General features: G+C 59.5%; 4 protein-coding genes across 4 annotated transcripts in view; 1 reads left to right on the forward strand and 3 right to left on the reverse strand.

The window, feature by feature from the left end:
- The window catches only part of ENH_00011740 (gamma-tubulin complex component 2, putative), a gene marked incomplete at both ends in the record, with an annotated part of 7265 nt that extends 5747 nt beyond the window's left edge, over positions 1-1518 (reverse strand). The window contains one exon of the mRNA XM_013578904.1: positions 1-1518. This exon is cut by the window's left edge and continues 314 nt beyond it. Coding sequence (XP_013434358.1) covers positions 1-1518 — 1518 coding nt within the window.
- A 1909-nt stretch (positions 1519-3427) lies between these two features.
- ENH_00011750 (hypothetical protein, conserved) lies at positions 3428-6361 on the reverse strand (the record flags this gene model as incomplete). Its single annotated transcript, XM_013578905.1, has 3 exons — positions 3428-4953; positions 6145-6152; positions 6324-6361. 3 exons carry the CDS (start codon positions 6359-6361, stop codon positions 3428-3430), a joined length of 1572 nt encoding a protein of 523 aa, XP_013434359.1.
- Positions 6362-6629: 268 nt separating this feature from the next.
- Positions 6630-7568, forward strand: ENH_00011760 (hypothetical protein; the record flags this gene model as incomplete). The annotated part of the gene is made up of 2 exons (XM_013578906.1): positions 6630-6637; positions 6758-7568. 2 exons carry the CDS (start codon positions 6630-6632, stop codon positions 7566-7568), a joined length of 819 nt encoding a protein of 272 aa, XP_013434360.1.
- Positions 7569-7892: 324 nt separating this feature from the next.
- ENH_00011770 (TPR domain-containing protein, putative) lies at positions 7893-11694 on the reverse strand (the record flags this gene model as incomplete). The annotated part of the gene is made up of 4 exons (XM_013578907.1): positions 7893-8027; positions 8213-8333; positions 8716-11216; positions 11374-11694. 4 exons carry the CDS (start codon positions 11692-11694, stop codon positions 7893-7895), a joined length of 3078 nt encoding a protein of 1025 aa, XP_013434361.1.
- Positions 11695-11795: the final 101 nt, after the last annotated feature.

An 11795-nucleotide genomic window follows, 5' to 3' on the forward strand; every position in this document is an offset into this window, starting at 1 on the left:
GCGGGGGCGCGGCTCCGCGCGGCCGGCCTGCTGCAGCAGCAGGTCTTGCTGCTGCTGCTGCAGCGCAGCAAGCTGCTGCTGCTCCTCCCCCCGCAGCGGCTGCTGCACCACCCGCAGCAGCACGCCGTCAACGCCCAGCAGCAGCGACAGCAGCTCCTCCAGCAGCAGCCGCTCCCTTGCTGCATGCGGCAGCAGCAGCCAGTCTGCTGCTAGCTGCTGCTGCCCCCAGTTGACTGCAGCAGCGAAGTCGGGCTCGGGGCTGCTGCTGCTGCGCTGCAGCAGCAGCTCCTGCTGCTCCTCCATGGGCAGCGGCGCCGCCGGCGGCACTGCAGCAGCAGCAGCAGCCAGCCCGTGCTGCTGCAGCACAGCAGCCACCGTGCTGCTGCCCCACACTTCTGCTGCTGCTGCTGCAGCATCCCACGGGCTGGGGGCCAGCAGCGCAGCAGCAAATCGAGACAGCGGAAGGCCGCACTCTGGAAGTCCTGCTTTCTCTATGCGCCAGCCGCAGTGTACGTACACCCCAGAAGCAGCAGCAGCAGCAGCTGCTGCTGCTGCTGCTGCTGCTGCTGCGGGATGCTCGGGCGGGGAGTCGAAAGAGAGAGACCCCACGAGACAAACTCGGCGCTGCAGCAGCTGCTGCTGCTGCTGCAGCAACAGCTGCTGCGGCTTCACCAGCAGCTGCAGCGACAAGAACTCCTGCGTCTTCTGGTTCAGCAGCACTAACTCTTCCCCTTGCTGCAGCAGCACATCCTCGTGCTGCTGCTGCTGCTGCTGCTGCTGCTGCTGCTGCAGCCGCTGCGGCAACATATGGGCCGGCAGCATCGAGGGGCGCAGCAGCTTCCAGCGCAGGCGCGAGTCTGCTGCTGCTGCTGCTGCTGCTGCCGCTGCTGCTGCTGCAGATCCTGCTGCAGCAGGACATATCTGCTTCGCTACCACCGGCGTCCCAGGGCCCCACTCCTGCCGCGCATGCGGCCTCTTGCTGAGCTCTGCTGCTGCTGCTGCTGCTGCTGCAGGTTCTGCTGCAGCAGAGTATATGACCTTAGGTGTGGGGCCCTGGGGGCCCCCCGCCCCCAGCAGCCACAGAGCTGCTGCAGCTTCTCCCTGTGGGGGCCCCACAAAGGCGAGCAGCACTTCAGTGCCATGGCTGCAGCAGGAAGGGCCCTGTTTGCTGCTGCTGCTGCTGCTGCTGCTGCTGCTGCTGCTGATTGCTTTGTGGTACGCTGGGTAGGTGGGCAGCAGCAGCAGCTTGCTGCGGGGGCTGCTCGGGAACGGAGGGCTTGCAGACACGACGCATGGGGCCTCTGCTGCTGCTGCTGCTGCTGCTGCTGCTGCTGTGGGTCTAGGCGTAAAGCCGCCAAGGCGACCTGCTGCTGCTGCTGCTGTTGCTGCTGCTGCTGCTGCTGCTGCTGCTGCTGGTGCTTCCTCTACTGTGAGGTACTGGTGGCCTGCCCGCTGCACTGAGACCAAACCCACGGAGCAGTTCAGCAGCACAGGAGAGGCCAGCGGCTGCCGCGGCATTTGCTGCTGCTGCTGCAGCAGCTGCTGCCGCTGCAGCAGCTGCTGCTGTCGCGGCTGCTGCTGCTGCAGGTGCTGGAGTTACTGGCTCAGCTAATGCTGCTATCGGCGAGGTCGCTAACACTGTAGTAGTGCTGGGCCTGATTCTCCCGTTGCTGCTGCTGTTGCTGCTGCTGCTGCTGCTGCTGCCGCTGCTGCTGCTGCTGCTGTTGCTGTTGCTGTCGTCGTTGCCCTTGCTGCTGCTGCAGCAGCAGCAGCAGAAATTTTGCAGCAACAATACCTTGGGGCCTCCGCGGGCTCACAGGCTCCCCAGCAAACGCGGGAGAGGAGGGCCCCTGTATGCGGCTTGTACAGATCTAAACCCTAAACCCTAAACCCTAAACCCTAAACGCTAAAACCCTGAGCATTACACTCCAGACATAGGCCCCTGGTCAGTTAAAACTTGGAAGAGAAGAAGATAAACAACTTTTATTTCTTGCTCTTTTTAACCAGCAGCAGCAGCAGCAGCAGCAGCAGCAGCAGCGGGGCCCCCAAGGCCGAGGGGAGGTGGTGGTTGCTGGGTGGGGTTGTTGTTATCGCAGCAAGTAGCTGAAATAATAATCATTAAATATTCTTCTTTTAAAAGTGTTGAATTTAAAATGCTGCATTGATCATGGTGTGGCCTTCCTGCAGCAGCAGGAACAGCAACAGCAGCAGGAGCAGCAGGAGCAGCAGCAGCGGCAGCTGCTGCTGCCTGGCTGCTGCTGCTGCTGTTCTCCGGCAGATACCAGTATCTCTCGCGGCTACTTTTTGAAATAAAATACTTTTTAAATTAATTTAAGTTTTTAATTTTACTGAACCTCCTGCTTCGCTGGGTACAACGGAGGTGTACAGACACCGCGCGCTTGGCTCTGTCGAGCTGCCGCTCTTCTGGGGTGTATCTCCACCTGCCCATTTTTTCCACTTTGCCCGCACGCATTAATGTCTTTACTGTTTTGAATTCATTTACAATTTATTTAATTATTATTTATTTATTTATTTATTTATTTATTTGCATGAAACCAACTAAAGAGGCTCACAGGCAGCCTGGGCAGAGAGCTCTGTGCAAGGGAGCAAACAAATACAAATTGGATCTGTTCTGTCAGCCAGAAGTGAATAAAGAGTAAATTTAATTCTAAAAGTAATTAAAGTCTAAATTTAAACTTTGGTTTTATAAAAATTTAATTCTAAAAGTAATTAAAGTCTAAATTTAAACTTTGATTTATAAAAAACATTTTAATTCCATTCAAGTTTTGCATTTTGCGGCAGTAGCAGCGCCTGCGCTGCTTCTGCACTCAAGGCGAGAGCTGCCTATACACCCAAATCAGCAGCGGCCAGAAGTAAAGCACTGCTGCTGCTGCTGCTGCTGCAGCCACAGCACTGCTGCTGCTGCTGCAGCCACAGCACTGCTGCTGCTGCTGCTGCAGCCACAGCACTGCTGCTGCTGCAGCCACGGCACTGCTGCTGCTGCTGCTGCAGCCACAGCACTGCTGCTGCTGCAGCCACAGTACTGCTGCTGCTGCAGCTGCAGCCCCTGTGTGTTGCTGCAGCCACTGCAGGCCGCCCCAGGGCCCTTGCTGCTGCTGGTTAAGAAAACTTTGCTGCAGCAGAACCACAAGCAAAGCAGCAGCAGCAGCAAGGACACAGAAGCAGCGCCAATCGCAGGCCACGCAGCTGCTGCTTGTGTTGCTGCAGCAGCAGCAGCAGCTGCTGCTGCTGCTACCGCGTCTTACAGCGTTGTTCTTTAGCTGCTGCTGCACGCAGACTGCACCAGGAGATAACTAGAGCTGCTGCTGGTGTTGCTGCCAAAGGAGCAGCAATAGCGGCAGCAGCAACAGCAGCAGCAGCAACAGCAGCAGCAGCTGCTGCTGCTGCTCTGTGGCCCCTGAAAGACTCAGTCGGATTCATAGGCCTCTCTCTCTTGCTGCTGCTGCTGCTGCTTCTTCCGTTTGTGCTTCTTGCGTTTCTTGCGGCGCTTTCTATCGTGAGAGTTTTCAGAGTCGCTGCTGCCTTCGCTGCCCTCTGCTGCTGCTGCTGCTGCTGCTGCTGCTGCTGCTGCTGCTGCTTCTTGCCCTGCTGCTGCTGCTCCAGCTAACGCATTGGACTCTTCTTCGTCGCTCTCAAAGTCGCGGGGGCGCTTCAGTAAATGAGTTGGTGGATCTGCTGCTGCTGCTGCTGCTGCTGCTGCTGCTGCTGCTGCTTCTTGGCTCTCCGATGCTGTAGCTGCTTCGGCTCCATTTGCTGCTGCTGCAGCTTCCTCCCCACCTTCTTCAGCTTCTGCTGCTTCGCCTCCATCTTCTGCTGCTGCGGGCACTTCGTCCCCATCAGCTGCTGCTGCTGCTGCGTCTCCATCTGCTGCTGCAGCATCGGCCCCCTCTGCTGCTGCTGCTGCTGCTGCTGCTGCTTCTTCCCCATCTGCTGCTGCTGCTGCAGAGTCCGTGTCATCTTCGGGGTCCCGAGCAGCCAGCCGCAGCAGCCTGCGCGCTTTCTTCTTGCTGCTGGGGCGTTCCTCTTGCTGCTGCTGCTGCTGCTGCTGCTGCTGCTGCTGCTGCTCTGCTGCTGCTGCTTCTGCGTCTTCGTCTGTTGCAGCATCTCCCTCCTGCTCCCTGTTGCTGCTGCGCTTCCGCTTCTTTTGCTTCTTTTTCTTTTTGCTGCTGCTGCTGCTGCTGCCTTTGCTTCTGCGGTGTCTCGGCAGCTCGTCATCTGCTTCGCTCAAAGCCCCTTCTATTGAGTCATCAATGAAGTTGTCAGTTTCTTTTTGCTTCCGCTTTTGCTGCTGCTGCTGCTGCTGCAGTCCTCTCCGCTGCTGCTGCTGCTGCTGCTGCTTCAGGTTCTCGGGGGCCGGCCGCAGCGGCAGCGAAGCAGCAATTTGTTTGGCCTCTTCCGCCAGCTGCTGCTGCACCTCCCTCTCCTGCAGCAGCAGCTGTTCCTGCTGCATGCGCCGCTGCTCCTCCTGCTGCTGCTGCAGCAGCAGCTGCTGCTGCTGCCGCTGCTGCTGCTGCTCCCGCTGCTGCGTCAGCCACCGCAGCTCCAGTATTGGCATCATTCTATTTATATGATGCAGCACTCTGTCTCTAGAAACTTGATGGGGCCCCCCTTGTGCATGCGCAGCAGGAACTTCTTCAATACCTTCTGGGGGCACCACCACAACTGTGGGGCCCCCCGGGGGCCCCCCTGGGGGCCCCCCTGGGGGCCCCCCTGGGGGCCCCCCCGGGGGGCCCCCTGGGGGGCCCCCGCTGAGCCCTGCTGCTGCTGCTGCTGCTGCTGCTGACTTTGCTGCTGCTGAGCCGGGTGGGGGCAGCGGCCGGCCGTCGCTGTTGTAGCAGAAGGGGAAACCTGCTGCTGCTGCTGCTGCTGCTGCTGCTGCTACCAGGGGCTTCGGGCCCTCCTCTCCCCCCAATATAGACAATGGGCGGAACTCTGCACGCACCAAACCCTAAACCCTAAACCCTAAACCCTAAACCCTAAACCCTAAACCCTAAACCCTAGTCGTCAAGTGCCCAGAGAATTGATGCACATTTGCGCGCGGCTTGAATTGCGCGCGGCTTGAAAAGGGTTTAGGGTTTAGAGCCGCTGCTCCCTGATGTGCTAGGGTTTAGGGTTTAGGGTTTCTAGCCTCCGCGCTTTACTTCCCTAGGGTTTAGGGTTTGCCGCCTGTGTCATTAAAGTCTATAAGCTTTAGTCTTAGGGTTTGCTGCTTGCGGCCTTCCGTGTTTTCGCGAGACTAGGGTTTAGTAGGGTTTAGGGTTTAGGGTTTGGCGAGTTGGATTTCGAAGCTAGAGGGGTCAAAACGCGCGTCTAGGGTTTGCGGATTAGGGTTTAGGGTTTAGGGTTTGCCCAGTTTGGCCTGGAGCCTCAGGGGGGCGCTGAGAGCTTGGCTAGAAGGGCCGAAAGTGGCTGTAAGCGTTTAGGGTTTAGAATTTAGGGTTTAGGGTTTGGCGAGTCGGTTTTTGAGGCTAGAGGGTTCAAAACACGCGTCTAGCCAAATCCCAAATCCCAAATCCCAAATCCCGAACGGGAGTTTGGCCTGGAGTCTGAGGGGAGCGCTGAGAGCTTGGCTAGAGGGGTCGAAAATAGCTTTTATTGTTTTGCTTCGGCGAGAAGAAAAGAGCAGCAATTCAGTGACGTGTTTCACGAGGTGTACGAACACCGCAGACTCCAGCTGCCCCCGAAGCCCCAGCGCTTTCGTTTGGAAGCAGTCGCACAGAAAGCCCTAGAAGCCGCAAACCACAAATTAGGGTTTAGGGTTTAGGGTTTAGGGTTTGGTGTTTGGGGGCACTGAGGAGGGATAAGGAGGAAAGGGGAGCTTCGAGGGTTCAAATGGGGAGAAAGAAGAAATTTGAGGGTTTGGAGAAATAAAAAAAAAACAAAAAGGGAAATTAAAGGGTTTAAAAGAAAAGAATTTAAAAAAGAATTAAAAAGAATTAAAAAGACAAAAAGACAAAAAGGAATTCAAAAAATTGAAAAGAAAAAACACGAAAAGCTGAATGACAAAAGGAGTTAGAGGGAGTTAATTAAAACAGCCACAACAAACAAGAAAGGGGAAAAAAGGGGTATCAAACCCTAAACCCTAAACCCTGAACCCTAAACCCTAAACCCTAAACCCTAAACCCTGAAGTCTGCACCAAGACAGAGGAACGCAAATCCCATAACCTGTGATGTCTGGCCATCCACGTTCTGCAGCCGTCTCTCGATTTTAGGGTTTAGGGTTTGGGGTTTAGGGTTTAGGGTTTGGGGTTTAGGGTTTAGGGTTTACAATGTTGTATACGAAGCGGACGTCTCGCGGCCACCGCCTCTGGGCAATTTGCATCAGCTCAATGCCCGCCATGAAAAACTGCAGCGCAAACCCTAAACCCTAAACCCTAAACCCTAAACCCTAAACCCTAAACCCCAGGAGAAAGTCCCTTAGAATAAATTGACAGCAGCCCTTGGGATATCAATTAAGGAGCGTTTTGCTGCTGGACCCTCCCGCTGCATTTTGCTGCTGCACTCTTCGCCAGGGTTTCGGGTTTGGGGTGTACGTACACCCCAAACCCTAAACCCTAGCGAAGAGTGTTTGGGGTGTACGTACACCGCAGTCATGAAAAAGCCGCCCTATGGCCAGGTAAACATCTCTTTCTGTGGGTAAGGCATCCATTGCTGACAAAAAATAAAATAAGGCCTGCAGCAGCAGCAGCAGCAGCAGCAGCAGCAGCAGCAGTGTGCGCCTGGCCGTTATTCCCAGCAGCAGCAGCCGCGGCGGCAGCAGCAGCAGCGACCCCAGCGGCCACCCCAGCACATTTCGCACACCAGAGGCTGCAGCAGCAGCAGCAGCAGCAGCAGCAGCAGCCATTCCTTCTATTCCCTTTCTAGCAGACGCAGCAGCCCATCCGCAGCAGCAGCAACAGCAGCAGGACGCAGCAGCAACAAGAACCACATCTCGTCCGAGCAGCCGCAGCAACATCAGCAGCAGCCCAGCAGCAGCAGCAGCTGCCCCGCAGCAACCGCAGCAGAACACAGCGAGCGCAGCAGCAGCAGCAGCAGCAGCAAGCAGCGACCAGAGCAGCAGCAGCAGCAGCAACAGCCCACAGCGGACGCAGCAGCAGCCACCGCCGCCGCAGCAGCAGCCACAGCAGCAGCAGCAGCAGCAGCAGCAGCAGCAGCAGCAGCAGCACCCGGTTGAGCTTGCTGGGATCGGCTTTGGAGACGTCGATCCCAGGCACAATGTCAGTGCGAGCAGCAAGAGCAGCAGCAGCAAGCAGCAAACCCAAGTTGAAAGACACAAACCCTCTGCTGCTGCGCGGCGGCCTGGACTCCAGCACTCGCCGGAAGCTGCTCAGCGCCGCTCGCTGCAGCAACGCACACCCCACACGCTGCTGCTGCTGCTGCTGCTGCTGCTGCTGCTGCTGCAGCGGCAGTGGGGTGGTGGGGCGGGGGCTGGGGGTGAGCTAGAAGCAGCAGCAGCTCGCAGCAAGCGCCAGTTGCTGCTGCTGCTGCTGCAGCTGGGGGAGGAGCTAGCCAGCCGAATAGGCAAAACGCAGAAGCAGAAGTGCTAGCTGCTGCTGCTGCTGCTTGTGCTGCTGCTTGTGCTGCTGCTTCTGCTGCAGCTCTTGATGCTGCAGTTGTCTTAGCTGCTGCTGCGAATAGGGCCAGCTAGCCGCTGAGAAAAAGAGAGAAGGAAAAAGGGCTATTTGCTGCTGCTTTTGCTGCTGCTTGTGCTGCTGCTTGTGCTGCTGCTTGTGCTGCTGCTTTTGCTGCTGCTTTGTCTCGTTTGCTGCTCGTTTGCTGCTTCGGTATTTGCTGCTTCTGCTGCTTTATCCCCTACTCCTACTACCGTTGCCTCTTATTCTTTATTTGCTGTTGCTGCTGCTGCTTCATTATCATCTAATTGCTGCTGCTACTGCTGCTGCTGTTGCTTCGTTACTTTTTATTTGCTGCTGCTGCTGCTGCTGCTGCTGCTGCTTTAGTCCCTTGTGCGGCCTCATCTCTACGCGGTGCCGGTGCTGCTGCTGCGCCTGACAGCCAGCAGCAGCAGCAGCAGCAGCAGCAGAAACACAAAGCTACGGACGACTGCACTACCCCTGCTGCTGCAGCTGCTTCTGCCACAGCAGAAGCAGCAGCCGCAGCCGCTGCTGCTGCAGCAGCAGCAGCAGCAGCTGCTGCTGCTGCTGCTGCTGCTGCTGCTGCTGCTGCTGCTTACTGTCAGTCCCTGGTAAGCCATCCAAACCCCCAGCCCCAAAGCTGCATGCGCATTGCCCAGAAAGGGCGGCTGCAGCGCGAGGCAGCAGCTGTAGCGAAACTCCGCAAACGCCTCGTTGGCCCTACAAGCAGCAGCAGCAGCAGCAGCAGCAGCAGCAGCAGCAGCAGCAGCAGCGGCAGCAGCAGCAGCAGCAGCAACGGGAGCAGCAGCAGCAGCAACGGCAGCAGCAGCAGGCATGAGAGCGACAGGTGCACTTCCTTCGTTCGAGGATATGGTAGGGCTGCAGCGGCCACCCAAGACTGCTGCTGCTGCTGCTGCTGCTGCTGCTGTAGCTGCTGCTGCAGGATTTCCATTAGCAGCAAGGCAGCAGCAGCAGCAGCACAGGCTGCAGCAACCACCAAGTTATAGAGCCTCCGGGTCATAACCCGCCGCTAAGCTTTAGGGTTGGGGCTTAGAGTTTGGATTTAGGGTTTAGGGTTTAGGGTTTAGGGTTTAGGGTTTACTTGGGGTGGCCTGCAGCAAAAAGGCGTTTGGCTCTCGCGAAGTGAATAGCAGCAAGAAACGAAAGCGCCATGGGGTCCCTGGGTTTCTTGGCGCTGCTGCTCTTCTTCTTTTTGCTGCTGCTGCTGCTGCTGCTGCCCTTATCTGCTGCTGCTGCTGCTGCTGCTGCTGCTGCTGGATCCTGCACCTCCAGCGCCCGCTGCACCAGCTGCAGCGCGCGCTCGTGGCGGCCGGCGCTGAGCTGAAAGGAAGCAGCAAAAAGGCAAGCCAGGGCCAGGTCTGCTTTGCTGCTGCTGCTGCTGCTGCTGCTGCTGCTGCTGCTGCTGCTGCTGCTGCTGCTGCGGATGAAGGCCTCGGCGGCGAAGTTGGCCCCGTAGAGGGAGCCCCGCTGCAGCGCCAGCTGCATGCGCAGCAGCTGCTGCAGCTGCTGCAGCTGCTGCCGCAGCGGCAGCGGCAGCAGCAGCTCCAAATGAGCCAGGAGACACCGCAGCACAGAAGGCCGCAGTGCTGCTCTTTCGTCCTCTTCCCAGATCTCTGCTGCTGCTGCTGCTGCTGCTGCTGCTGTTGCTGCTGCTCCCGTTGCTGCTGCTGCTGCTGCTGCTGCTGTTGCTGCTGCTCCCGTTGCTGCTGCTGCTGCTGCTGGCGAACGCTGCGACGCAGGGGACTCCGCAGCTGCTGCGATCCCCAAAGCTGCTGGCGTGCCTGCAGCACCGCCTGCTGCTGCTGCTGCTGCTGCTGCTGCTGCTGCTGGAGGAGACGCAAGGAAACGCAGCAGCAAAGACAGCTGCGAGTGAGCGCCCAGTGCAGCTAAACAGAGACACAAATTGAAGCAGCAGAGTGCAGCAAGAGCAGCATCGCCGTCGCTGCTGCTGCTGCTGCTGCTGCTGCTGTTACTGCTGCTGCTGCTGCTGTTACTGCTGCTGCTGCTGCTGCGGGGTGCGTCTCCTGCAGCATCGCGTGCGCTTGCCTTTTCCCCAAGCCCCTGCTGCTGCTGCTGCTGCTGCTGCTGCTGCTGCTGCTGCTTGGTGCTGCTGTGGCAGCAGAGGTGCAGCAAGAGAGCAGCAAGCAGCCTCTGTGCTTCTGCTGCTCTATTTGCTGCTAAAAGGAGACAGCCGTAATTGTGCAGCGCCCCCAAGGGGAGACACCCAGCATTCAAGAAGGCCTCCACTTTGTCCCTTAGCAGCACCTGCTGCTGCTGCTGCTGCTGCTGCTGCTGCTGCTGCTGCTGCTGCTGCTGCTGGGTGTGCCTGTGCTCGTGTCCGTCGAGCTGCATGGCGGCGGCCGCGTCTGCGTGCGCCTCCCGCTGCTGCCGCTGCTGCTGCTGCTGCTGCTGCTGCTGCTGCTGCTGCAGCGCAGCAGCAAGGTAGTGGTCAGCGAGGCCGTCTGCTTCGGCCAGCAGCGCGAAGGCCTGCAGCACGAGAACTTCACTGCAGCAGGGCAGCAGCCGCAGCACAGCAGCAAGAGCTAGCTGAGCTTCTTGGCCTTGTTTGAGAGCAACAGCACATTCAGCAGCATGAAAAGCTGCTGCTGCATGCAGCCCCGTGCGGCAGCAAGCAGCAGCAAACTCGCGCAGCGCTGCTGCTGCTTCCCCGCGCTGCTGCAGCAGCAAGCCCCGCAGGTAGCTGGCCTCCGCCACCAAGTTGCTGCAGTGGGGGGGGACCCACAGCTGCTGCAGCAGCAGCTCGGCAGTTTGCTGCTGCTGCAGCAGCACGAGCCTGCCGCAGAGCTGCAGCAGCACGGCGGGGTCGCTGGGGTTCGCGAGGTGCGCCTGCAGCAGCAGCTCGTTTTGCTGCTGCAGCCCTGCTGCTGTGCGGCTGTCGCCCTGCAGCAGCGCAGCAGCAGCAAGCGCGCTGCTGCAGCGGCTGCTAAGTGCTGCTGCTCTTTTGAATGCATGCAGCGCTTCTTGCTGCCGGCCGAGCCGCAGCAAACAGTGCCCCACTGCAGCACGAAGTTCAGCAGCAAACTCCGTCTCCGTGTAGCACACGCACCCCGCCTCCTGCTGCTGCTGCTGCTGCTGCTGCTGCTGCTGCTGCTGCTGCTGCTCGCGGGGGGCCGGGAGGTAGGCCACGAGGCGGGCGTAGAGCAGCAGCGCGTCGGCCCAGCGGCGCTGCAGCACAGCGCATGCAGCAAGCCCCAAGTAAGCAGCAGCATGTGTGGGGTTTGCTGCAGCAACAGCAGCAAAGCCTTGTTCAGCTCGGAGGAGTTCTGCTGCGCGGCGCTGCTGCTGCTGCTGCTGCTGCTGCCGCTGCTGCTGCAGCGCCTGCAGCAGCTGCTGCGCGCGCCCCGCGCCGCCGCCCGCTGCTGCTGCTGCTGCTGCTGCTGCTGCTGCTGCGTCGCCGCCGGGGCCCTGCAGCACAGCAGCAGCAAGGGAGAGCATGGCGCCGAGGAGGAGACACAGGAAGTCGGGGTCTTTGAGGCGCAGCAGCTGGAAGTCGGGCGCTGCTGCTGCTGCTGCTGCTGCTGCTTGCTGCTGCTGCTGCTGCTGGCGCTGCTGCTGCTGCTGCTGCGGGGGCGCCGCAGGCCTCGGCGAGGCCAGCAGCAGCAGCAGCCTTCTCCTTCCAGTCTGCTGCCTTCAGCAGCAGCAGCTGCTGCGAGTGGGGGTCTGCTGCATGCAAGGCCTTGAAGAGATAGTGGCTGCAGAGAGCAGCAGCAACGCGGACCCGCCAGTCCCCCGTCCACGCAGCAGCAGCAGCAGCAGCAGGAGCAGCAGCAGCAGCAGCAGCAGCAGCGGGCTCGGGCTCGACGGGGGGCGCGGGCCGCAGCAGCGGGCAGCGGCACGCTGCTGCTGCGTCTCTTGCTGCTGCTTGCTGCAGCAGCAGCAGGTCCAGCTGCTGCAGCGGCCTGCTGCAGACATCGCAGTTCCCATACAACAAGTTGCTGCTGCAGTAAGAAGAGTCCTGCAGCAACTCTTCAAACCCTTCCAAGTCCCCCCCCAAGTAGCAGCAAAGCCCGCAGCCCAGCCAGCCCTCCAGCCGGCTCATTTCTCTCTTCAGCATATCCCGCACAAACACCACATCTCCCCGCCCCAACTTGCCCCCCGGGGGCCCCCCGGGGGGCCCCCCGGGGGCCCCCGGGGGGCCCC

Source organism: Eimeria necatrix, genomic scaffold (assembly GCF_000499385.1).
Source record: "Eimeria necatrix Houghton genomic scaffold, Enh_scaff135, whole genome shotgun sequence".
In the NCBI taxonomy this organism is placed as follows: domain Eukaryota; phylum Apicomplexa; class Conoidasida; order Eucoccidiorida; family Eimeriidae; genus Eimeria; species Eimeria necatrix.